The following is a 25,902-nucleotide window of genomic DNA, read 5'->3' as shown; positions in this document are numbered from 1 at the left end:
GAAATTTTAGTGAGTTCATGGGAGGGGAGTTGATACCAGCTAGAATACCACGCGCTGCTCTTGCCAGGGACACGGAGTAATATGCTGATAATGCATTGGGCCAAGCAGGAAGTCCTACTCCACAACATGCTGTACCTCTGCTGCTTCATTACCCTCTACTGCCACATGCACGGATGCCAGTTCTTGAGTTCGACAATATTTTTACACAAGTATTCTGTACACGCTTCTTGTTTCGTTTTCTTGCAAAATAATTTCTCTAAGCACACTTAATTGCTTGTCTAACACTGCGTTTCAATATTCAGTTCCCAATGCATGTGGTGAAACGCAAATAATTAAATTCGTGAATTATTTCACATTTGACGTAACCCATCCCACACCCAGGTAGCCTATTCTCTTGCGCCTCAACTAATGGGACAAACACTGACATCAGTCCCCGCACGTTCGCGCATTCGGTTACGCGCTTACAGCCAGTGACTCCTCAAACCAAATTTAATCCCAACGATCAACACACCGACCGTGAACGGACCCCAAACAGACGGAATTTCAGTCTTGTGCGCTTTCACGGCCTACATCTCTCATCCCATATAAAACTGAATTACCTTTGCAATAATAGTCAACCTCAACGGATTAAGAAACGCGGGTGAGGTAATTTTTTTGTCCTTTTTATTCAAGTGTTGAAACATGGCTATGTCGCAATAACGAAAAGCCAATCAAATGTGCCACCTTTTGTGTCATTAATTTAGCTTATTGTTGCATTTATTGTTGCATTTTAGACTAAATATTGTAGCCTACTAAATAATGCATGAATAACACACACTGTTGTTGCTTCTAAAAACTTATATGAATGGGATCCACTGAGAAGGCAAGATATAAACCGTTGCGCCCAGTTATTATACATTTAAATGTGAAATTGTATGTTTTTTTTCGATGCACAGTAGTACCTTCAATATTACTAATTACTTAATGGTAACTTTAATTCTGATATCTGATCAAAAGTATGTTTATTATTTGGCACGGGGAAAATCATTCTGATATGGGGGGTATTATGTTTTCTGTATCAGGCAAACATCTCAGAGTATTAATTATGTGAATATGTTATGATACAATCATATATTGTGATCATGTCCTCTTGCCTGTACATCTTTGAGACTATACTCAATAATATTGGTATTACAAGGACCTAATTAGAGGGAGAGAAATATATATATATATATATATATGTGTGTATATATCATTTAGTTTGGGGGTCTCCATGTCAGATCATGCCTTTAAAAGGGAATATAAAGCAGACACATCGGGTGTACAGTGTTTCTGGACTCATTAACAAGCCTGTTAATTAAAACCAAGCCAATCAGCAGGAATGTGATCACAAGGACTGTGGGTGCACCTGACTGTGAAGCTCCCAGCAGGGCAAATTGGGGGCCACATCCCAGTCTACATTCACTAATCAGAGAAAATGTATCAAAATAATAGGAAACCAAAGGACAATATTAATCATGACTTTATCGTTCACTAACTAAGCCTTCTTTCACCTAAAAGTAATTCCCCCCCCCCCATTCCACTTACATAGATAACTTCTTATCATTATCACCCTCCCTCTGTGTCCTCTGTGTTCCTCTGTGTAGTGGGTAGTCTATAAGTAGTGAGTTGTGCCATTATAGAAAATCTCCTCCACTATGGACTCCACTAGTGTCCACCATCTCCATGTCCTATAATGAGTATTCTGGTGTGAGATGCTGGTTCAAGGTTGGTTCAGTCTGATTGGTTGTTGTTGTGTTTTGGTTGGCCAAGGAGTGTCTTTGTGGAACAGTGGACCCAGCTGGTCTCCTTATGTGCCACCAAATGAAAGAAAGATTCCACTGTCACTGTTCCAAGTAACCCTCCCCTGGATAGTCTCTCTTTATCTCTCGCTCTCTCTCCCCATCTCCCTAAGTTCTCTTGGCCTACCCCCCTTCTTTCCCTCTCAGTGTGATGTCTGTAGCTCTGTTCTCCTGGTGCTGTTTGTGTCTCAGCGTTGTTGGAACGTGTTTCTCTCTCTGCTCTGTGGGTGTCTGGAGGAGGTTTCCCCGCTGTGAGTGTGTGTATGTGCACTGAGCATGCTCTACGGGAAGATAAGGGCTACATTGCGGGATGTCTGTGATGTTGCTGTGCAACAGTGGCAATGTTCGATCTCGCCCAACATTAGAGGTGTATTCATCACAGAAACTGCTTATGAACCAAACAGAAGCAAACAGACTAATACAAGAGTTTATATTGGACAAATTCAGCTAGGTCCCTCCCTGTTTCGTTCCATTTGCTTCCATTTAAGAAATGTTTTGCAACAGAATCGGCGGAATGAATACACCCCTGTTGTACCTGAAACAAAATTGCCACATAATCAGTTTGTGCCTCTCCTCTGCATCAGCTGACAGATGGGCCTTCCTTATGGCTCTATTTATCACCCTGAGCACTTTCCAGGGGCTCCACGGATAATGCTGCACACTGAGAGCTGAAAAAAATGATGGTTTGAAATCTACAATATTGTTCTCCAGAGTGCTGAAGAATTCAAACTGCTTAAGTCGGTGGTAATTGATTGGGCAGTTGAAATGCTACTGGCTGAAATTAACTTTTATAGTGCAGACAGCAGCTTTCCTGAAGTGTTTGTTGAGAAATCAGATGGAAACTACCATGTCAGACTTGTAAAATGTTGGTAAATATTGAGAACCGTATGTGTTACACACATGGAAAACACCTGACAAACAGTGAACTTTAATTGGATAATAGATCAATTAAGGCATACATTGTCCCTTAAATAAGTTTGCCAAATGATTGACAAATCAATCATTTTCTTGAGCATTCACTTATACAGGCTATTGAATTATCTTTATCTTTGCGTTCCTATTTTGACTAGTGTACAGTATTGCAGTGGATCACCGCTGTGTTTACCACATAACCTCACATTTTGGGGGGGTATTGGCATTGTTCACTGGAGGAGCAAAGAAAGGATGGTAAATTAGTCATGCATGTCTGATCTGGTTGGTGTGAAGTCTTTCTTCTGCTGTTCTTCATTGAGCCGTGTGTGATGGGGACAGGGACCAGAGTTCACCTGAGCCCTGCCACCCACTCCCTTCCTGACGCCTTCCCATTGTCCTCTCACTGTCATTGACTGGGCTAAATTAACCACATCACACATAAGGCACACACTTAGCAACCTGACGGAAAACTGCTAATCAGGTAAATCATCTAATAGAAATGGAAAAAAGGAAGTCTCTGCTTTTATACATGGGCCTGTAATCTCTTTATGTAAACCCAGAATGATTTCAGTGGTCTTGAGGTCTTTGTTTGGCCGTTCCTTGTGGCCTGGCTGGTTGCTATGACAGACAACAGGAAAGAAGCATATGGCTTCTGGAGGCTTGTTGCCCAGCAGGTGAAATGATCAATATGCATTAAATAGAGACCACTGCCAGACCAGTGCCTTGTGCCTCCACTGCTTTACCTTGCCTTGCTGCTTCCCTCACTACCACAGAAGCACACTTCAAACTATAATTTCAGCTGTGTCCATGATCTGCTGTTAGCAGGGCTTTTATGAAACATGTCGGGGCCTGGTATCGCTGAGGACTGGTCGTAGAACCAGAGAGAATTCTCAGATCGCATCAATAGTGTTTAATGAATCAGCCCTCCAGAGGTGGCCCTTAACACTCCGCTGCTAGATTGTCCATCATCACTGGCCCGACTTCTGTCTGAACAGCCTAAATCATCTCTATTGTTTTAACCCAGCTAGTGGCCTTCAACTGATGATATGCAGTCGTTCTACAAAGTCTTCTAGGATCTGTGGCTTCTTATTCCTCGTTATTTCAATAGGTCGTTTTTCATGTTCACAGCTTTCCATGTATATGAGGTGAAGGTACACCACATGTCCTACTCTTCCTCATGCTCTCTCAAAGCCCTCTCTGTCTTCAGAATCAAAGTTTCACACTCCTCTACTATCCAGCTAACCCCGCGAATGTGGCCCCTCAGGCCCGGCCACAGCCTCAGCGCCAGATGCTAACCCCTGCTGCGTCCTACCTGTATCACACAGTGCTCTGTAATACACTGTTTGGTAGAGACTTCTAATCATCAGATAATGCTGAGAACTTCACCCCAGAGTATTCCATTACCACCCACATCCTGAGTTGTCAGGGGACCACCTGTTAGTGGCTACATGAAAGGGCCAAAGGAGAAGGGGTTTCACTAGGCAGGGGTGCTCTGTGCCCCTCTGTCACCAACCAGCTTCCTTTTAAGGCAACATGACTTTTCAGCCTGCGACAAGCAGTTCACTCTGTTTCTATGAAGGCGTTACTTTTCTCATTGTGTGAGAGAAAAATCATTTTTGTGCCATTCAGACTGCTAATCAGCCTCTGTCTGCGGCCCATTATCTGCACGCTCATTTCAAAGGGCTCAGTGATCTCCAAAATGAGTCTGGGCTCAGTCAATCCGTTTCCTGTGTATTTTGATTGTTTATTTTTTTGGACTAGTTGGTTGGTTCATTTTGGCAGCAAGGCCTCATGGAGTGCACTCCTCCAGAACTGAGCAGACTGACAAGCGAGAGTATTTTCTAGTGATGGCAGATTTCCCTAGTCTCCCTAAAAAATACCCTCTGCCCTCCACCACGGCAGTAGTTTGTGTCAAATGTAGGGTCGCAAAGGGAGGGTATATTACTGGAAACTTTTGAAGTTTACCAGTAAACTAATATAATTTTGGTATCTTTCAACGATTTTATATAATCTATTACATGACATCTAGTGGCCCTTTTGGGTACTTCAGATTATCACAGGCATCTATAATGCTCTCTGACCCTCTGTGTGGCCTTATCACATGTAAAATATATTAAATAATTAAATAACACAATTTTAAAATGAAACAGAATGACAAAGCTGTAAAACATTATGCTAAATATAAACCATACATTTAGTGAATACCATTGGTGTTTAATAGGAGGGTTTCAGCATTATTATATTTTTTTAATTACACATTTATTTTAGTATGTCAATATGTATTTGCTCTCAATGTTTTGGTGTCAAACTGATGGCAGTTATGAAAAGTCTATAATTGGACGAGTTAAGAGTTAATGCCATTGTTGATTAAATGCTTTTTTCATGCGTTAGACAATATGGTTCAAGAGAAAATGTCAGAAACTCATGAACAATATGGACACAGATGAAATTCAGTACCAGTCAAAAGTTTGGACACACCTACTCATTCAAGTGTTTTTTAAAAACTATTTTCTACATTGTATGAAATTATAACTATGAAATGACACACATGGAATCATGTAGTAACCAAAACAGTGTTAAACCGATCAAAGTATATTTTAGATTTCAGATTCTTCAAAGTATCCACCCTTTGCCTTGATGACAGCTTTGCACGCTCTTGGCATTCTCTCAACCAGCTTCACCTGGAATGCTTTTCCAACAGTCTTGAAGGAGTTCCCACATATGCTGAGCACTGGCTACTTTTCCTTCACTCTGCAGTCTAACTCATCCCAAACCACCTCAATTGGGTTGAGGTCGGGTGATTGTGGAAGCCAGATAATCTGATGCAGCACTCCATCACTCTCCTTCTTGGTCAAATAGCCCTTAAAAGGGAAAGGGGGATACCTAAGGCATCAACCCACTGTTCCCCGGGCGCCGAAGACATGGCTGTTGATTATGGCAGCCCCCCGTACCTCTCTGATTCAGAGGGGTTGGGTTAAATGCAGAAGACACATTTCAGTTGAATGCATTCAGTTGTACAACTGACTAGGTACACAGCCTGGAGGTGTGTTGGGTCATTGTCCTGTTGAAAAACAAATTATAGTCCCAATAAGCGCAAAACAGATGGGATGGTGTTACCTCTGCTGCAGAGGATAAGTTCATTAGAGTTACCAGCCTCAGAAATTGCAGCCCAAATAAATGTTTCACAGAGTTCAAGTAACAGACCCATCTCAACATCAACTGTTCAGAGGAGACTGCGTGAATCAGGGCTTCATGGTCGAATTGCTGCAAAGCAACTACTCTCAAAGGCACCAATAATAAGAAGAGACTTGCTTGGGACAAGAAACACGAGCAATAGATATTAGACCAGTGGAAATCTGTCCTTTTGTCTGATGAGTCCAAATTGGAGATTTTTGGTTCCAACTGCTGTCTTTATGAGACGTAGAGTAGCTGAACGGATGATCTCCGCATGTGTGGTTCCCATCGTGAAGCATGGAGGAGGAGGTGTGAGGGTGTGGAGGTGCTTTGCTGGTGACACTCTGTGATTTGTTTAGAATTCAAAGCACACTTAATCAGCATGGCTACCAGAGCATTCTGCAGCGATACACCATACCATCTGGTTTGCGCTTGGTGGGACTATCATTTGTTTTTCAACAGGACAATGACTGAACACACCTCCAGGCTGTGTAATGGCTATTTGACCAAGAATGAGAGTATTGGAGTGTTGCATCAGATGACCTGGCCTCCACAATCAAATTTAGATGGTTTGAGATGAGTTGGACCACAGAGTGAAGGAAAAGCAGCCAACAAGCTACCTTGAAGAACTTGCTCAACACTTTTTTTGGTTACTACATGATTCCATATGTGTTATTTCATAGTTTTGATGTCCTCACTATTATTATACAATGTAGAAAATAGTAAAAAAAAACTTGAATGAGTAGGTGTGTCCAAACTTTTGACTGGTAGTGTATATATATTTGTTTGAAGTTATTTCAAGTATAAATTACCAAAGTTATGATAATTGCTATAGATTTTCTGTTAATTGCCAAATTACTGAAGATTCTGATAACTTTGGTAAATTACCGGTAGCTTTGCCACCCTAGTCTTATGTACAGGGCTGGAAATGTGATCAAGCCTGACCAAACACTTTATGTGGGATATGGCACAGTGCCTCTCTCTCAGACACACACTGTACGGTTGGAGAAGACAAAGGTCTCACCTCAGCAACTACCGTCCCACTCTTGTTTGCAAACTGCACAGCTGGTGGAACTCCCTCCCAGAGATGGGCAGGAGAAAGCAGTTTGTGTCTAATCCCCCAGCAGGTCTGCCTGCAATAACCCCACAAATTTCCCCGGACAGCAGCTGCTTCCCCTCCTCCCCATAACGCAATCTCCTAGTCCTGGCCCATTTTTAGAAGCACCTAAATAACCCACTGTAAACCTCAGGGTGGGGTGTTTGAATGTGTGTGTGTGTGTGTGTGTGTGTGTGTGTGATGATGGAGGCAAGGCTATCGACCCACAACACCCCAGCAGCAGTGGCTCAATACTTCTTCCCAATTGATTTTCTGTATGGGTCACACCGCCGTCCTGTTAGGGCTAGGGGGCAGTATTGACACGGCTGGATAAAAAACATACCCGATTTAATCTGGTTACCACTCCTACCCAGTAACTAGAATATGCATATACTTATTACATATGGATAGAAAACACCCTAATTTTTCTAAAACTGTTTGAATGGTGTCTGTGAGTATAACAGAACTCAAATGGCAGGTCAAAACCTGAGAGATTCCTTTACAGGAAGTGGCCTGTCTGACCATTTGTTGAACTTCTTTTCCATCTCTATCATTTACTAAGGATCTCTGCTCTAACGTGACACTTCCCACGTCGTCCATAGGCGCTCAGAGCCCGGGAAAAAACAGAATGTCGTCATTCCAGCCCCAGGCTGAAACACATTATCGCCTTTCTCAAGTGGCCGATCAAGGGACACGGGCTTATGCGCGTGACCCCGACTGCCCCCGCCTTTGGGATTTTTTCCTCTGTTTGCCGAAAAGGAGATTCCCTGTCGGAATATTATCGCTTTTCTACGAGAAAAGTGTCGTAAAAATTGATTTTAAACAGCGGTTGACATGCTTCGAAGTACGGTAATGGAATATTTAGAATTTTATTGTCACGAATTGCGCCATGCGCGTGACACTTCTTTACTATTTCGGATAGTGTCTGGAACGCACGAACAAAACGCCGCTATTCGGATATAACGATGGATTATTTTGGACCAAACCAACATTTGTTATTGAAATAGCAGTCCTGGGTGTGCATTCTGACGAAGACAACAAAAGGTAATCAAACTTTTATAATAGTAAATATGATTATGGTGAGTGCTAAACTTGCCGGGTGTCTAAATAGCGAGCCCGTGAAGCCTGGGCTATGTTTTTAGAATATTGCAAAATGTGCTTTCACCAAAAAGCTATTTTAAAATCGGACATATCGAGTGCATAGAGGAGGTCTGTATCTATAATTCTTAAAATAATTGTTATGCTTTTTGTGAACGTTTATCGTGAGTAATTTAGTAAAATGTTAGCGAATTCCCCGGAAGTTTGCGGGGGGTATGCTAGTTCTGAACGTCACATGCTAATGTAAAAAGCTGGTTTTTGATATAAATATGAACTTGATTGAACAAAACATGCATGTATTGTATAACATAATGTCCTAGGGTTGTCATCTGATGAAGATCATCAAAGGTGAGTGCTGCATTTAGCTGTCTTCTGGGTTTTGGTGACATTATATGCTGGCTTGAAAAATGGGTGTCTGATTATTTCTGGCTTGGTACTCTGCTGACATAATCTAATGTTTTGCTTTCGTTGTAAAGCCTTTTTGAAATCGGACAGTGTGGTTAGATTAACGAGAGTCTTGTCTTTAAATGGCTGTAAAATAGTCATATGTTTGAGAAATTGAAGTAATAGGATTTTTAACGTTTTGAAAATCGCGCCACTGGATTACACTGGCTGTTACGTAGGTGGGACGAATTCGTCCCGCCTAGCCTAGAGACCTGCGGGGGCATTGCAGTCATTCTGCATTGCCAGGGCGATGGACGGTCCCAACCCATCAGAGAGGAACAGAAAGACTTGTTCTTTTAATAAACAACCCAAATGAACCCACATGAACTAGACCAGGGGGTTAGAAACAGCAAACAGGGACATTTTATTAGGATATCCTGAGTTGAATACAAATTAAATTGGTCAGTTAGTGATTATTAATCCTGAGGATTCCTTGAGCCCCATACCAACCCAGCGAACATTACTCCATTGGCCCCGTGTGGTTATTCGGTGGGCAAGGTGGGCACAGGCTAGCCCACATCAAGCCCAACACAGGCTAGCCTAGCACGGGCTAGCCCACAGCAATAGCACATCAGCCCAAAACGGGCTAGCTCAGCATAGGCTAGCCTACATCAAGCCCACACCAACCTGCCACGGGCTAGCCCACAACAAGCCCAAAAAAGGTTAGCCCATACCAATCCCACATCAGCCTAAAATGGGCTAGCCTACACCTGCCCAACACAGACTAGCCCACACCAATCCCACATCAGCCCAATATGGGCCAGCTCACACAAAGCCCAACAGGGGCTAGCCCACACCAAGCCCACACGAGCCTAACAGAGACTAGCCTACACCAGCCCAACACAGGCTAGCCCACATCAATCCTACATCAGCCCAACATGGGCCAGCCCATACCAAGCCCAACATGGGCTACCCCACGCCCAGCACAGGCTAGCCCACACCAAGCCCAGCACGGGCCATCCCAATTTGAATATTTGGGGGGTGGTTTGCACACAGTTCTTTTTGTGCAACCGTTACTGCCGTTGTTCTGTTGTTTGATGACCAAATTGTTTTTATCTTCTACACTGCCAATGATGAAGTCTTTAAAAATACTTAAGTACATGTGACATAGGAGAAAGGTAACAGTTTCTCTTGTGTGAAAATATATGTATGATAGTAACAACAGCATTGTTTTTCTGATACAATGTATCATGTTCCCTAAATACCATTAAGGCTTAAATTGTGCAATTTATGCATTGAATTACATTTTTATAAATAAATTATGAATTCCTATTAAATAGCCAAGGCGCATTGGCCCCATGTAGACTGCCCACCTTGGGCCAATATTTTAGCCCACATCGTGCCAATGCGAGAATGTTTGCTTATTTCAGGCAAGGCGAGGGCTGCCCTCACCAGATATGGGAGGTCCACATTGGGCAAATGCCTTGGGGGCCAATGTGGAGCCAATGAGCAAAGGCAGCCTATATGGGTCCAATATTTTTGCCTGCGTTGGGCCCACATCGTGCCAATATGGGCAATGTTTGCTGGAAATATTTCCAGCAAATCCTACTATACCAAGGACCTTTTAATCAACCAAGTGCAGTCAGTACCCCACTAGTCCCAGAGCCTACAGGTATACAAGCCTGTGATGGAGAACGGCTGCAGGATCTCATGATGAAGAGGATGTTCCAAGGCCACAGACAGACAGGGAAAGGCATTTACAACACAAGCACTAAGGGGCTGCCTGTCTCTGTCTTTATAGGCTCCTAAAGAGCCACTGCAGCTTGAGAGGGTAGCCCAAGAGGCTGATGATTACTGCCAGGACTGATGAGTGCTGCCGTAGCACAGCATCAGGGATGGGGTAAAGGGGTGAAGGGGTGAGTAGGCTATGATATGGTGGAACTGAGTGCTTCTGGGATAAGAGGACAAGGGAACAACATGGGTACTGTCTGGGGCCTTCAGAAGATGATAGTGTGGCTGCCTGGTGTTGGACTCCATGGCAGAGGTTTAAAGCCACAGACAGTCCAGAGAGATGACACACCAATCAGCTGTGACGTGGATGTTTCACCCAAGAAAATACTCTGTTCTGTAGGGATTTAAAAAAAAACATGATGAGGAAGAGCCTAGTTCGTCTACATGTATTTGAATGAACTCTGGAAGTCCATAGCGTGTCTGTGGCATCATACTGTAGCTGCTCCTGCCCATCCTCTCTTTTCTTGAGTAAAACATAGCATGAGTGTACTGAAATCTGTTGTATTTTTCCAGCAAGTGGTGCTGTACTTACAGGTGATGGCTTCCTCCTGGTGTCTGCCTCTGGCTCTCCTGGTCTCCAATCTAGCCGTTTCACACAGCGCTGAGCCCAGCTCCACACACGCCAAGAGGCGATTGGCACAGCCCTCACCAGGCAATGGCAATGCCCTCCAGTACCCTGAGCAGGGCTTCCAGAGCCATGGGCATGGGAACGTCAGGGAGCGTGGAGGGAGGCATGGGGGCCAAGGGGCCCACAGTGCCAAAGCCAATACTGGGGCTGGGCTCCTCTCCCGCAGTCCCCTGCACCCCGCAGCTCGGCATGAGGATGATGGGACGGGTCTGGATGGCCTGAGCCCGGTGAGACTGGAGATGGGCCCTGGGGGCAGGGAGAGGGAGAATGGTCGCGGAGGCTTCAGGAACCCATCTCATGCTCGGGAGAACCACCCTCTGGGGCCACACAAGGGGAAGGCACAGGGACATGGGCACCACTTTGATCACAGGAGACATGGAGGTCGGAGAGACAAGGGTCGGCACACTAAAGGTGAGTCCCCAAAGGATCTAGGGTTATCAAATGAGCCATAAGCCTGTTTGGGATTATTTCTGTTTACATATGAGTTGTGAAAGAGCCCAAATGCTTAGCTACTAATCAATTAAAAAACATAAACATAATGATAAATTCTGTGATTTTGTCATAGAGCATTGATACATTTATTAACCTGTTAAAGGGATACTTCAGGATTTGGGCAAAAAGGCTGTTTATCGAACCCAATTTTTTGTTGTTGTCAGAAAATATAAAGTGACATATAATTTTAAAGCTACAGTGATTGGAAAAGGGTACACCTTGATGGTCATTGTGAAGCAATTTATTTTCTTCTCCATCCACATTACCTCGTATGCATCCTCCACATGGTCCGCTAATCTATCTCATTGTTTACAATAGGAAAAGTGAATGGGAAAAGACGTTTCTTCACCGGTATATAAATAAAAACTCCATAACTTGAAAACCCTGATTGGTAAGGTAATTTTAAGATGTCAGGCTTGAAAATCCACTCAGCCATTTTGGAGAAGTGACTCACTACCCAAACAAGACGCAACTGGCTTCAAGTGGCCAAGAGACCTCCTACTGCTATCTAGTGCAGGGGTTCTCAGACTGAGGTCCTCAGACTTGAGGTACTACAGGGGGTCTGCGGCCAGATGTCCAAATTAGTATTAATATTATTATTACATTTTTTTTTCATTTAATTTTCTAATTGAATATTACAAAAAAAATGACATATTTAACACATTTTGGCCAAGGGATTCATGGAATGAGTTTCATGGCAAAATTTGTAAAATTGCAGGATATTAGCTTCAAAGCTGCAGCAACAACAAATCTCTCTGCCCAATGACAAAATGTGTAGAATAGCAGGAAATTAGCTTTAAAACTGCAACATTTACTCTCAAATGCCAAGCGGTGGGCCTTTAAAATGTTCCTTCCCAGGGCCCGAGACTTAGTTCGTCCGGCCATGCACTTACGAAGTCATAGTAAAACTCCTTGTCTGCTATTTTATCTCACTCGAGTTATGAGCGGATCCCTAATGAATTTGCTATCGCAAAAGGGGTCACTGGCCCCCAAAAAGTTTGAGAACCCCTGATCTAGTTGACAGAGTGGGAATCAGACAGGGGATATACACTGAGTTTACGAAACATTAGGAACACCTTCTCTTTCCATGACATAGACAAACCAGGTGAATCCAGGTGAAAGCTATGACCCCTTATTGATGTCACTTGTTAAATCTACTTCAGTCAGTGTAGATGGCAGATTAAAGAAAGATTTTTAAGATGTAAGACAATTGAGACATGGATTGTGTTTGTGTGCCATTCAGAGGGGGAATGGGCAAGATGAGATTTAAGTGTCCTTGAACAGCGTATGGTAGTAGGTGCCAGGCGCACCAGTTTGAGTGTGTCAAGAACTGCAACACTGCTGGGTTTTTCACGCTCAACAGTTTCCCATGTGTATCAAGAATGGTCCACCACCCAAAAGACATCCAGCCAACTTGACACAACTGTGGGAAGCATTGGAGTCATCATGGGTCAGGATCCCTGTGGAACACTTTCGACGCCTTGTAGAGTCCATGCCCCGATGAATTAAGGCTGTCCTAAGGGCAAAAGGGCGTGCAACTCAATATAAGGAAGGTGTTCCTAATGTTTTGTACACTCCGTGTATTTACATCATTGGATAGGTAGAGACTTCAGCTTTCTCATCATATGTATATCGTTCCTGTAACACGAAAAATTAAGGCATTGCACATTGTACAAGCCCTGCGCATTTAAAATGTCTGTGTCCCTTTGGGAATTTGTTTAAAATATTAACATTTCAGTTTCTTGGAGCCTGCTCAGTTTTCTTGGGCTCTGTAATATAAAACGAAATCTGAATCCCACAGTTTTTACCTTTCTAACAGTACTAAACATATGTTTGTAGGACTTATAGTTTTGAAACACAAATGTTCTTAATGAGGGTAGTGTACAATATTATGCATAGTTTAGAAAATGCCACGAGGGCATCAGAGTTTGAGGTTAAGTCGGAAGTTGACCTTATACTTAAAAAAACTGAATTTTCTTGTCAACAGGGAGAGATCTGGTTAAGTGGATATGATAATGGATGGTCTTTCCTCTCCTCCCCACCCCTGTTCTGTCCATCCATCCTTCCTATAGGTTTCTTCCCTGAGCCTGAGCTGGACTCTAGTCTGAAGGAGGGATCTGTCTCCTCCACCATCTTTGGCTCCGGCTCCTCTGCGGTTACCACGGTGATGAGCGAGCATCCCCCAATGCTGCCCCCAGCCTCCACCAAACCCAAGGTAACCCATAAAGACATATGAGTGCTTATTCAAAACAACATTGTCTATTGTAATTCAGTGTTGTAGGATTTATAGAGCTATTCATGGTAATTAAAGAGTGACTGTATTTCCAATTTGGAAATACCTAGGCTCCGTAATGGGCTTAATGTATCACATAGCTCATTACTCATCTCAGAGAAATGAGGAGACAGGCTTTTTAAATTACCTATAATTTTTCCTTCACTTTCTCCCAGCATGCTGCCTGCCATCACAATGATCACTCACACAGATAGATTGCTTCTCACATACAAATACTCTCCCTCTTCTATCCTCCCTCTATTTTTCTCGGGATGCTATTAAATCACCAATACACTCATCAGACTGGTAAATAACAGTACTCAGCCTGTGTTGGGGTCTGACTCTTACTCCAGGCTGTTTTTCTGTGGTGTCTGTCTCAGGTCCATAGTTCCATAGTTACTGTAGCCCTCTCTGGCTTTACTGGCCTCTGTGAGTGTTTGATGTCTAAACTGTCTGACTGCTTGGTATGCTGTTTACAAGGTGCCAGAGAGCCTTGGATATTGTGTGCATGTCTATATTCAGGAGCTGTCAGATATCGGCCTGCAGTGGAAATTATAGCCTCGCTTGGAGTGGACCTGGGTTCATTGACACCGGGACGCTGTGAGCGTTCTTAATTAATGTTTGATTCTGGCTGATGGCTAAATGAACAGCCAGGTACTAGTATCCCACCGCCATTCATCTAATTGATGTTTCTCAATGTTTCCTCTGGGTGAGACAGAATGAGCTGGGATCAATGTTACAAGGAGTCTGGTTGGCACAGACCCTTATTTCCTGATAAATGATTTTCTCAGGTCCTGTCTCTCTAGACATCCCAAGGAGACCTCTCAATGTCATATTGACTTCATTATAACCGGCTATTAATTTGTCAACACAGTCCAGAGGTACAGAGGAAAGGAGTTATGTAAGAGCTTCGTTGAAGTTTATGACATATCGGTTTTGGCTAAGTAATCCTCTGAGGAGTTGTTTTATTCAATATTGACTTCTGCTTAAATTGCTTTGATTCAAGGTGTGATATTGAAGGACATTGACGTACCGGTAAAATCACAGCTGTGTGAAAGTGATTCACATGCCTTCTCCTCTGACAAGTAGTAACACTCTACCATACAATGTTTAGTACGATGTATGTATGCTGCCTCAGGGCCATTAACAGTGTAGTGGGCAGCCATGTCCTCCGAAACCCACTGATTGCCTGTAAAGCACTCTGGGCTGTGAAGTCCTGAGTGTCCACAACTAACAGGCCATTTTATGGACCAGGTGTCTGTTCACGGGAATGTAGTTATAGGCCACTAAAGTGTGGCTATAATATTCTCTCTGCGTTACAGAAGTCAGGCCGGGGGAAAGTGCAAGGAGAGGTGATGCCCACTCTGGATATGACGCTGTTTGACTGGACGGACTACGAGGACATGAAGCCAGTGGATGCCTGGCCTTCTTCCAGGAAGAAAGGTCAGCACTTTATTCAAATACACATTTAGTCATCTCAGTTTGAGAAAATACAGCTAATGTTAATGTTGGTGGAAAGTCATACATGAATATGTGTTCACTCCACAAAAAACCCTAATGATGCTTTTGCATCTACTGAACATACTGTACTGCATAAGATAGACACATTTGATATATTTGTTATTTCTTTGACATTAAAGTGTTTGCTTGATTGTCCATATGTTTGTCTGAGCCTGGGTTGAATCAGTCTAAGTACTTTACTGGTAGTCTGTTTTTGTGCTGGTTATTTTGCATGCTGAAGACAAGCGGCGTAGTAAGAACCTAAGCAGTGGCAACGTGACGGTGGACTCTGATGCCATCGAGCCATGTGACCACCACTTGGACTGCCTCCCAGGTCAGTGACTAAACTGTCCTCCATCCACGACTCTGCTGACCCTTGACCTCTGGCCACTCAGGTCATGGTCTCATGAAAGCTCATTATGATAAAGGCCATGTGAGGGTCGAAACATTTGCGTTTGAATTTACAACCGAAAGTCATTTTTCTTTGTGAAAAAAAGATCCAATAACACGTCTGTCAAAGGCAGACAGGAAGCGTGGCAAATAGTGTATGGTAAATAGATGCCACGGTAACACCCTCTACTTCATTATCAGTTTCTTCCTTCCCACCCTCTACTTCATTATCAGTTTCTTAACGGAGAACGCAAGCTCTATCTATCTCTCCTCAGCACGACTTGAACCACTGCTTTCCTGCTTAACTGCTCAAAGGGGACCTATACAGGACGCGTTGCCTAGCACAAGTTAACAGCTTTGCGTTGCATGAATTGAGCACATTTACCCAAAGGAAAAGTTTACTTCTCAGTTTACAGTCAACGCTAGCACCACACGGCTAGCCTTCGCCCCAATACACCACTTAGCTAACTTCTTCATGCTTCTTTTTCCCCATCACGGTAAAAGACAGAAAAGAGACTTTTAATATTTGGTTAGCCCACACTGCAAGGCAAAGCTAACCTAGCTAGCTCACCAAAGAGTTACGCCACATACTTTTTCTTCAGCTAGCAGCGTGCTAGCAATTAGCTCATGATGTGAACACTAGCTAGCTATACGGCTAAGCGTCAGCCATCACAAGCACAGCCTGGACCCACTAGCCAGAGCTATGGCTACTACTACCCCTGCACAGGGTGAACCCAGCAGACCCCCTGCTTGCTCGTGCCCATGCGGGTCCTACATGTCAGGGAGGGACACACAATACCGTCTGTGTTGGCTGCTTGGAACTGGAGCATGTTCAGGCAGCTCTCGCTAATCCTGAATCTTGCACGCATTGCAAGAAGTTACCTAAGTCGAGTCTCAAAAGTAGGGCGTGCCAGGCAGCCCCCCGCGATGTTCTTCTTCCTCCCAGCCTTCAGGCCAAGAGGCAACTCAACAACCCTGAATGAAACCAGCTGAGCTGAGGTTATGGACGGTCTCCCCCTGGATTTCCACCCACTGTTTGACAAACTAGCAACAGGGAAAGGAGACAAGGGGATGTACAAGGATAAGGATGACAGTATTCTGCACCACTTCCACGATGAGGATGAAGAAGGGGAGGAAGAACCCCCACAGGGAGGAAGGGCCCCTCTCTCCCAGCATGGAGTATCGGCTGCTCCATGTGTACAAACGGGCTGCAGCCAAGCTCAATATTGAGTGAAACGCTGAAAGAGACTGATTTGATTGGAAGAGACTTCCATCCTGTTCCGTCCCTGGGAAACAGGATGTCCCTGCGATTCCAGCTTGCTTGGCGGAGGCCAAACACAACTGGCAAAAGGCCCTGTCGGGCAAGGTCCCAGCTAGGGACTTTGCTACCATGGACATGCAGGGTATGGAGGAGCTGGGGTTCTGTAAACCCCTCCAGTGGATCCTTCTCTAGCTAACCACCTCCACCCCAAACACTGTGCCTCCTCACTTGCCGGCACGTCTCTCCCTGGCCTGAATGTTTCTCTTCCTTCATCCTCCAGAATGTGTATGTGTAGGATGGAACTTCGCAGGACAGAAGACAAGGCTTTCAACTTCTGCCTGCCACACAGTCCCAGGCCCCATCCCGGTCTGACGTCCCCTGCAACCAGCCCGTGTAACTTCATTGCAGGACGAGGGCAGTGCACTGGTCCCAGTGGTTCCAAACCCCCACCGTCGCAGAAGACTGCAAACTCGGAGGCGAGATCACGGAGTAGAGGCAGGTCCTGGGGCAAGCGGTCCTTCATTGCAGCCACTTCAAAGTCCGGCTCTCCGCCACTGGATGGACCTCTCTGTCTTTGCCGAAGGCACTCCACTAGGGGTAGACACATTTGTCACAGGGTGGGGCGCAGCCCACAAGGGCAGAGCAGTGAACGGATTGTGGTCCCCACAACTCCCACTTGCTCATATAAATTACCTCAGGTTGCTTACAGCCCTTCTGACCCTAAAACATTTTCTGCCTTTTCTTAGGAATTGTCACATCCTGGTCAGGATGGAAAATATGACTGTAGAGGCATACATCAACCGCCAGGGTGGCGCCCGATTTCTGTAGCTATATGCATGTTCCAGGTGTTATGAACACAGTAGCAGACATGTTGTCCCGAGGGAATCCCCTATACATCCCCAATTGGTGGCCCAAGTGTGGGAGAGATACGGACAAGCTTCTGTAGATTTCATTGCATCATGCACAGACACACACTGTCTGCTGTTCTTTGCACTAGCTGGCAGTGATGCACCACTAGGGGTGGACATGCTGGCACACCCATGGCCAAGGGTGCAGCTTTATGCGTTTCCTCCCCTGTCTGATCCTTCCCACTCTATCCAGAGTGAAGGATCAGAACGTGTCCCTCATCCTTACAGCCCCTCAATGGCCAGGACAGCTGTGGCTAGCGGAGATTGTTTTGACCAGCCCTGGCAGCTGCTGTTATGCAGGGATCTGTTGACCCAAGTGAATGGAGAGATTTTGCGCACTCTTTGGGCCTGGCCTGTGAGAGGATGACTATCAATGCAATAGGCCTACGGCTAGGGTCCCTTCTACAAGCTCACTATATGAAAGTAAGTGGTGTATGTTTGAAAGATGGTGCGGTCAGAAACAGATCATTCCCTTCCAATGCTCTGTTTCAGAGGTACTATGCTTTTTGCAGGACCTTTTGGACAGGGGAAAGCCTTTTCCACCATTAAGAGGTACCTGACTGCAGTCTCTGCCTGTCATATAGGCTTCGACAATAATACAGCGGGGAAACACCCCCTGAGTTGTCATTTTATGAAAGGCTTGTCGCTTATGCCCAGTGTCCAAGCCGTTAGTCCCATCGTGGGACCTACCTATTGTGCTTGAGGTCATTTCACAGCAGCCGTTTGAGCCGCTGGAAATTGTAGGAATGTGATATTTCTCATTTTAAAACTGCATTACTTTTAGCCATTACGTACGCAAAGTGGGTGAGTGAGCTGCACGCACTGTCAGCCCACCACTCATACCTGCTATTTGCCGTAGGGTTATCAAAGGTTACCTTACAATCTAACCCTGCATTTACGCCTAAGGTTAGCTTACAATTGCCTCACTTTGGAGCTGCTAGCCTTACGCCCACCTCCTTTTCTCCACAGAAGAAGAACATTTCCATCGCTGCTGTCCAATGTGCGCCTTGCGCATCTGAATGGCAACGAGAGCCCTACTACAGAGCGACCAGCTCTTTGTCTATTGGGAACCTCCCTGTAGGGCCAGGCCCATTTGTCGCCAGCGTCTATCCCACTGGATAGGGAAGGCTATTATATTGGCTTATAATAGCAAGGGTTTACCACCTCCGGAGGGCTTAAGAGCCCATTCCACCAGAGGTATGGCTGCGTCATGGGCACTATACAAAGGCATCTCTATCCAAGCGATCTGTAATGTGGCATGTTGGGCTACCCCTCAAACCTTTTATGAGGTTCTACCGACAATATTAATATGAGTGAAGTATCTCGTTTCCCTTCACGTGGACGAAAACATTTGCTTGATAATGAAGTAGAGGGTGGGACCGTGGAGCCTTATAACATGTTGACCTTTGTTTTGGCTCAGTGCCCCACAATTTACTACTTGTTTCTATAGCACCAACTTGCCAGTTGGTCATCTCCCGCTCATATAGTGTATGTGCAGCCGGGATCCATACGATGAGCAAGTCCTCCGCTTTCTCTTTGTTTGCCGTACTGGTGTGTGACTCAGGTGTGTGTTGCTTGTGTGTTTGCCATTTCACTGGCTGTGCTTGTTTTAGGAAGTGGGGTGCAGGCTGTATTTGCAAACCCACTGTAGCTTGTAGCAAACTTTTAGTAAATTCCTGTCAACAAGAGAGACATGGAAGCCCAGCTAGACTAGCTAAACTGTAGTTTCAATTAAGGTTGCTAACAAATGTTTTCAAAGATGCAGGAGCTGTGTTTATTTTTGCTCTATTCTGGGACAATATGGACCATCCGGACTTTCAATGTAGCAACTGTTTGCTTGCATAGGACTACAGGGGTGAAGTGGCTACTCTTAGCAAACAAATAGCGAATTTACACAAGCTACTGGGGAATCCATGTCCGCCTACTTTTTCTTCTACTCCAGTTGCTGGATGCCGCTCTGGCCTGATGGGAGTGTCGCTGCCGTGTTGTCTCTCCACAGCCGACTGGCCGGTGCTCTGCAGGGATCCCTCCCCAAAGGGGTTTACCCCTTCCCTGGTGAATGGAGTTGGTAGGATGCTTCTGGATGACTTAGTGGATGTTCCTATTCTTGACTCTACCAACCACCCATGGAGGCACGTCACTCGCCGTGGATGTCGAAAGCAGCGGCATTTTGTCAATAGGGGCCTCCTTGGCGGTGGGAAGCCCGGACCTGATAAAGAATTCAAACAGCTTCGCCGCCCTGGATCCAGAGTTTCTGGCACCTTCATCCCTGGGGGCTTCTGCTTCAATATTGGATCCGGAGATACCTGCGCCTTGGTCCTCTGTTCTGTCTCCCTTGCCGGTGGCTTCTACAGTGTATGACGCTTCACTGGTTATGGGAGGCTTGAACCGGGTGCCAAGAGTTCTGAGCATACGAGATACCGCCTCTCACTAGTCCTCAACGGGTCTCCCGACTCATGCGAGGCGTAGGAATGGGCGGATTTTCTCTCTCATCTCACTGGCTGTTGTTTTAGGCATCTCTATGGTAAGAAACGTCTCGGATCCTGGACCAAAAACCCTGTGCTACCCCAGACCTCGAGTACAGGATATGACTAGGCTTTTCTCCCTACCGTTCTACGTCAGCACACGGAGATTGATGCTGTTATATTCCATGTGAGATTTAATGACATTAGGAATGGTAGTTTGGAACGGCTGAAACAGGATTTTGAAGAACTGATTGGATCTCTGCTGGACATCAAAAAACATCCTATAATTTCTGGCCCTCTGCTCTTGCTGGGTCGAGGTAGTGAACGTTTAAGCAGGTTAATACCACTTCACTACCTACGTGACTACTGCAGCTCCATTGGTGTAACCTTTGTAGACAATTCTGACACCTTTTGGAAGCAATGGATGCTCTTCAAAGGTATTTACTCCTATTAAATCGCAGCGAAATCATTCCTCCACAGATTCACATGTTGTTAGGGTTATTGTAAATAGTAATTATGGGCCTGTTAATTTAATTTCCATTGATAGCTCTGTTAGCTCCCGTAAGGAACCCACTGTTGCTAGCTCCACCTACAGTATGCACATATCAAGCGATCATATTGCTACATGTGCTCATAAACATAGGGGTATTGCCAATAGTAATCTTGTGCACATTTACCTGAATTCTACTATTAGCTCTGCCACTTTGAATCCAATCAGGAAGCCCATTGTGGCTAGCTCATCCAGTTCTATTGACTCTTGTGTCAACATGGATACTCCTGCTCTTTTCAAATCTCACAGATGGCTTGAACTGTTACATATATACTGAACAAGAATATGAACGCAACATGCAACAATTTCAATGATTTTACTGAGTTACAGTTCATTTAAGGAAATTGGTCAAGTTAAATACATTTGCTATGCCCTAATCTATGGATTTAGCCATCCCAGGCCCACCCACTGGGGAGCCAGACCCATCAAATCAGAATCAGTTTTTACCCACAAAAGGGCATTATAACAGACAGAAATACTCCTCAGTTTCATCTGCTTTCCAGGTGGCTGGTCTCAGACGATCCCGCAGGTGAAGAAGCTGGATGTAGAGATACTGGACTGGCATGGTTACACATGGTCTGCGGTTGTGAGGCCGGTTGGACATACTGCCAAATTCTCTAAAACGACATTGGTGTTGGCTTATGGTAGAGAAATTAACATTACATTATCTGGCAAAAGCTCTGGTGGACATTCCTGCTGTCAGCATGCCAATTGCACGCTCCCTCAACTTTAGCATCTGTGGCTTTGTGTAGTGTGACAAAACTGCACATTTTAGAGTGGCCTTTTATTGTCCTCAGCGCAAGGTGCACCTGTGTAATAACCATGCTGTTTAATCAGCTTCTTGATATGCCACATCTGTCAGGTGGATGGATTATCTTGGCAATAGTGAAATGCTCACTAACAGGGAAGTAAACATATTTGTGCACAAAATTGGAGAGAAATAAGCGTTTTGTGCATATGGAACATTTCTGGCATATTTTATTTCAGCTCATGAAACATGGGACCAACACATTACATGTTGCATTTATATTTTTGATCAATTTACTGTAAACGTGGGAAGCCTGATGTCTAAACTAGACTTTCTGGATGTCTGGTGCATGACACTAGCCAAGACGTCCTGGAGACCTGGCTGAATAATTTGATTATGGATAAGGACGTTGCCATTGTGGACTACAACATTTCCAATGTGATAGACAAAGATGAGAGGAAGGATTAGCTATTTATGTCAAATCTACTCTTATGTGTGTGAGCTGTTGGTTGTAAAAGTGGCCATAAGCCAAAATATGCAGATATTTATTACTGCTGTCTGTCGCCCTCCAGCCGCTTCGGTGGGGGCTGTTGGTAGTATTTCTGATTATTTAAAACCCTTTCTGAACTGGATGTGTTAGGAGATCTACATCTTGATTGGCTTACACATGCCTCAGATCAGTTTAAGAATATCTGTTTTGAATTCAACTTGACTCAGCTGATAATGAAACCCATTCAGATTCATGTAAAAAACCTAGCAAACTCCTCATCGATTGATTTTATATTGACTAACCGACCCCATTAGTATTTGGCTGGTGGTGTTTTTGCAAGTGATATTAGCGAATACTGCCCTATCGCTTGGAGATACCAAATTGAAAACTGACCCTCCTATAATTGTGAAGATAAATATAAAAAAAATCCTTTATGATCTATATTAATATAGATCATATTAATACAGATATTAATATATCTCTTTCTCTTTCTGTTCTCTTGGAGGACCTGAGCCCTAGGACCATGCCTCAGGACTACCTGGCATGATGACTCCTTGCTGTCCCCAGTCCACCTGGTCGTGCTGCTGCTCCAGTTTCAACTGTTTTGCCTGCGGTTATGGAACCCTGACCTGTTCACCGGACGTGCTACCTTGTCCCGGACCTGCTGTTTTCGACTCTCTCTCTCTCTACTGCACCTACTGTCACTAACTCTGAATGATCGGCTATGAAAAGCCAACTGACATTTACTCCTGAGGTGCTGACCTGTTGCTCCCTCTACAACCACTGTGATTATTATTATTTGACCCTGCTGGTCATCTATGAACATCTTAGCCATGTTCTGTTATAATCCTCACCCGACAAGGCCAGAAGAGGACTGGCCACCCCTCAGAGCCTGGTTCCTCTCTAGGTTTTTTCCTAGGTTCCTGCCATTCAAGGGAGTTTTTCCTAGCCACCATTGCTTGCTGTTTGGGGTTTTAGGCTGGGTTCCTGTATAGCACTTTGTGACATCGGCTGATGTTAAAAGGGCTTTATAAATACATTTGATTGATTAGCTTTTTTTTACTAGCTGCATACCAGGACCCTGTTTTGGCACTTTCATTTTCTCATCCATTTTGACTGGTTTAAAAAATGTAACCTTTATTTAACTAGGCAAGTCAGTTAAGAACAAATTCTTATTTACAATGACAGCCTACACCAGCCAATTGTGCGCCGCCCTATACTCCCAATCACGGCCGGTTGTGATACAGCCTGGATTCAAACCAGGGTGTCTGTAGTGACGCCTCAAGCACTGAGATGCAGTGCCTTCGACCGCTGCACCACTCAGGAGCCCTAAACATGCCCCTTTCAAGCAACTCAGAGTCAAAAAACGAATGAATCCATGGTACTCTCCTATACTCTCAGCCTCTTGGTAAGAAATCAAGCCTGGCGAAGACTAGACAAACTGGCTCGTTTGCTGATTAGCAGCTGTTTTGGTAATTGAGAAATAGGTGCATTGCCTCGGTTAAACAGGTCAAATCAAAATACTTCCTTAGCTCTATGGCAGACTCTGTTAGTGATCCCTCTAAATTCTGGAAAACAGTTAATTCACTGAAGCAGGGTAATTCCTCTACTTCCCTTTGTAAGCAAGTCGTTTTAGACTCCTGCATCATTACTCAGAAAGTTAAGATTTGTGATGTTTTTAATCAGCATTTTATCTCAGCTAGTTTCTTACTTGAAATAAATGGTGGTCAAACTGGTCTTGCCGAGTCAGTTGACTGTTCTTCCCACATACAGCTTTCAGTTGTCTCGATGGAATCAGTCGACTTAGGAAATGGTAGCCCGGGTTTTTCTTTTTGGCAACTCACAGAAACAGAAGTTCTTGCTGCCTGATTAGCTATTGACACCAAGATGGACCCGTCTTTGCTTAACTATGCTGCACTCCTCATTGTTTGCTCAGTAACACACATTTTCTATTTAACTTTAGTATCAGGAAATATTCCGAAAGTGTGGAAAGCAGCTTTTGTGCTGCCACTCCATAAAGGTTGGATAGTAATGATCTCGATAATTATCGACACATTTCCAGGCTCCCTTGTCTTGCAAAAAATCCTAGAATCATTGGTCAACAAACAGCTATGTTATTTTCTATCTGTAAATGGTATTCTTAATGTTAATCAATCCAGATTCAGACCTAAATATAGTACCACTCTGGCTACCATGCTTGTTGTAAATTATATTGCAAATGACTTAGATGATAGAATGAATTGTGCTGCCATGTTTGTGGACTTGTCAAAAGCTTTTGATACTGTAGACCATGTTATTCTGTTGAATAAGTTGTCCTCCATAGGGTTGGATACTGATGCTTGCCGATGGTTTCAGAATTATCTCAACGACAGAACTCAGGCCATCAAGGTAGATGGGGTCAAACCTGAGTTTCTTGAGTTGCATAAAGAGGTGCCCCAAGGTTTGATACTCGGCCCACTACTGTTTACAATCTATATACTTTAAATTACATTGGTAATGCTGTAAAAAAAAATATATACAGTATCAGTCAAAAGTTTGGATACACCTACTCATTCCAGGGTTTTTCTTTATTTTGACAATTTTCTACATTGTAAAATAATAGTGAAGACATCAAAACTATGAAATAACACATATGGAATCATGTAGTAACCAAAAACGTGTTAAACAAATCAGTAAATATTTTATATTTGAGAGTCTTCAAAGTAGCCACCCATTGCCTTGATGACAGCTTTGCACACCCTTGGCATTATCTCAACCAGCTTCATGATGTAGTCACCTGGAATGCATTTCAATTAACAGGTGTGCCTTCTTAAAAGTTAATTTGTGGAATTTCTTTGAGCCAGTCAGTTGTGTTGTGACAAGGTAGGTGTGGTATACAGAAGATAGCCCTATTTGGCAAAAGACCACGTCCATATTATGGCAAAAACAGCTCAAATAAGCAAAGAGAAACAACAGTCCATCATTACATCATTACATCATTACTGACATGAAGGTCAGTCAGTGTAGAAAGTTTCAAGAACTTGGAAGGTTTCTGCAAGCGCTATGATGAAACTGGCTCTCATGTGTCCCTGTAGTGAGATACTTCACTCATATTATCAGAGAACCGGGGTTACGCAAATAACTTGACGTTTCTCCCTCTACCCCACCCATAGGATCCTGCTGTGACCTGAGACAGCACGAGTGCAAGCTTCACAACCGCGGCCTCAACAACAAGTGCTATGATGACTGTATGTGCGAGGAAGGTGAGTAAGCGACGTAACAGACCAAAGCCACAGAGCATCAGAGAATTTAAGTGAGAACACAACCAACATACGACATATGGGGCTCAGTTTCTGATGTCAGTAGCCTGCTTGTCCATCCTCTGACAGCGTTCCTATTAATTTGTCTCAGGGTTCCGTTGCTATGCCAAATTCCACCGGAAGCTTCATGTGACCAGACGAAGGGGTCGTTGTGTGGTGCCAGAGTCAGCCAACAGAGACCAGGGGGCCTTCATCACAGTGTGAGGGGTCACAGACACACACCACACACTGAACATGACCACTCTCTCTGACATAAAAGACAGACACTGTCTAGTGATAGTTCATTCAGAATTTTCATACTACTCATCTGGTCTCCCTCACTTCAGTGCCACAGAATCATGTACATGTACACATTAATTCCAAAACAACAACTGTGCAGTGTCTGATTAACTGAACATGAACATATGAATGTGTTTTCTGAGAATGGATAGATTGTCAATGGCTTTTCTAATGATTCTGTCACACTACTCTTTAAAGGTAATTATTATGATAAGCAAAAATGTTTGTTTGAGTTTCCTTTATATGTTTTAATATTTGTTTATTTATACAATATTTAGAACAGAACTCTGTGTCTATTGTGTTTTTTCAACCTCATTTTATGTGATTAAATTCTTGTACATTGAT

At 44.1% G+C, this 25,902-nt stretch overlaps 1 protein-coding gene across 5 annotated transcripts; it reads left to right on the top strand.

Annotated features, from left to right (window-relative positions):
• The first annotated feature begins 143 nt into the window (after window positions 1-143).
• On the top strand, window positions 144-25,902 carry LOC106582973 (draxin-B-like). Of its 5 annotated transcripts, none has more exons than XM_014166621.2 (7): window positions 146-640; window positions 10,810-11,314; window positions 13,468-13,610; window positions 14,990-15,110; window positions 15,409-15,501; window positions 25,132-25,221; window positions 25,370-25,902. In XM_014166621.2, exons 2-7 carry the CDS (start codon window positions 10,813-10,815, stop codon window positions 25,480-25,482), a joined length of 1,062 nt encoding a protein of 353 aa, XP_014022096.1. In that variant the 5' UTR covers window positions 146-640; window positions 10,810-10,812; the 3' UTR covers window positions 25,483-25,902. The 5 variants fall into 5 exon arrangements, with proteins under 5 accessions (XP_014022097.1, XP_014022096.1, XP_014022095.1 ...); XM_014166620.2 differs by having other exon boundaries at window positions 146-645; XM_014166618.2 differs by having other exon boundaries at window positions 147-640; window positions 10,789-11,314.

The sequence above is a fragment of the Salmo salar genome, chromosome ssa22, assembly GCF_905237065.1.
Source record: "Salmo salar chromosome ssa22, Ssal_v3.1, whole genome shotgun sequence".
Taxonomy (NCBI): Eukaryota; Metazoa; Chordata; class Actinopteri; order Salmoniformes; family Salmonidae; genus Salmo; species Salmo salar.
Note: the sequence above shows the minus strand (reverse complement) of the source record. Positions and strands in the feature narration are given on the sequence as shown.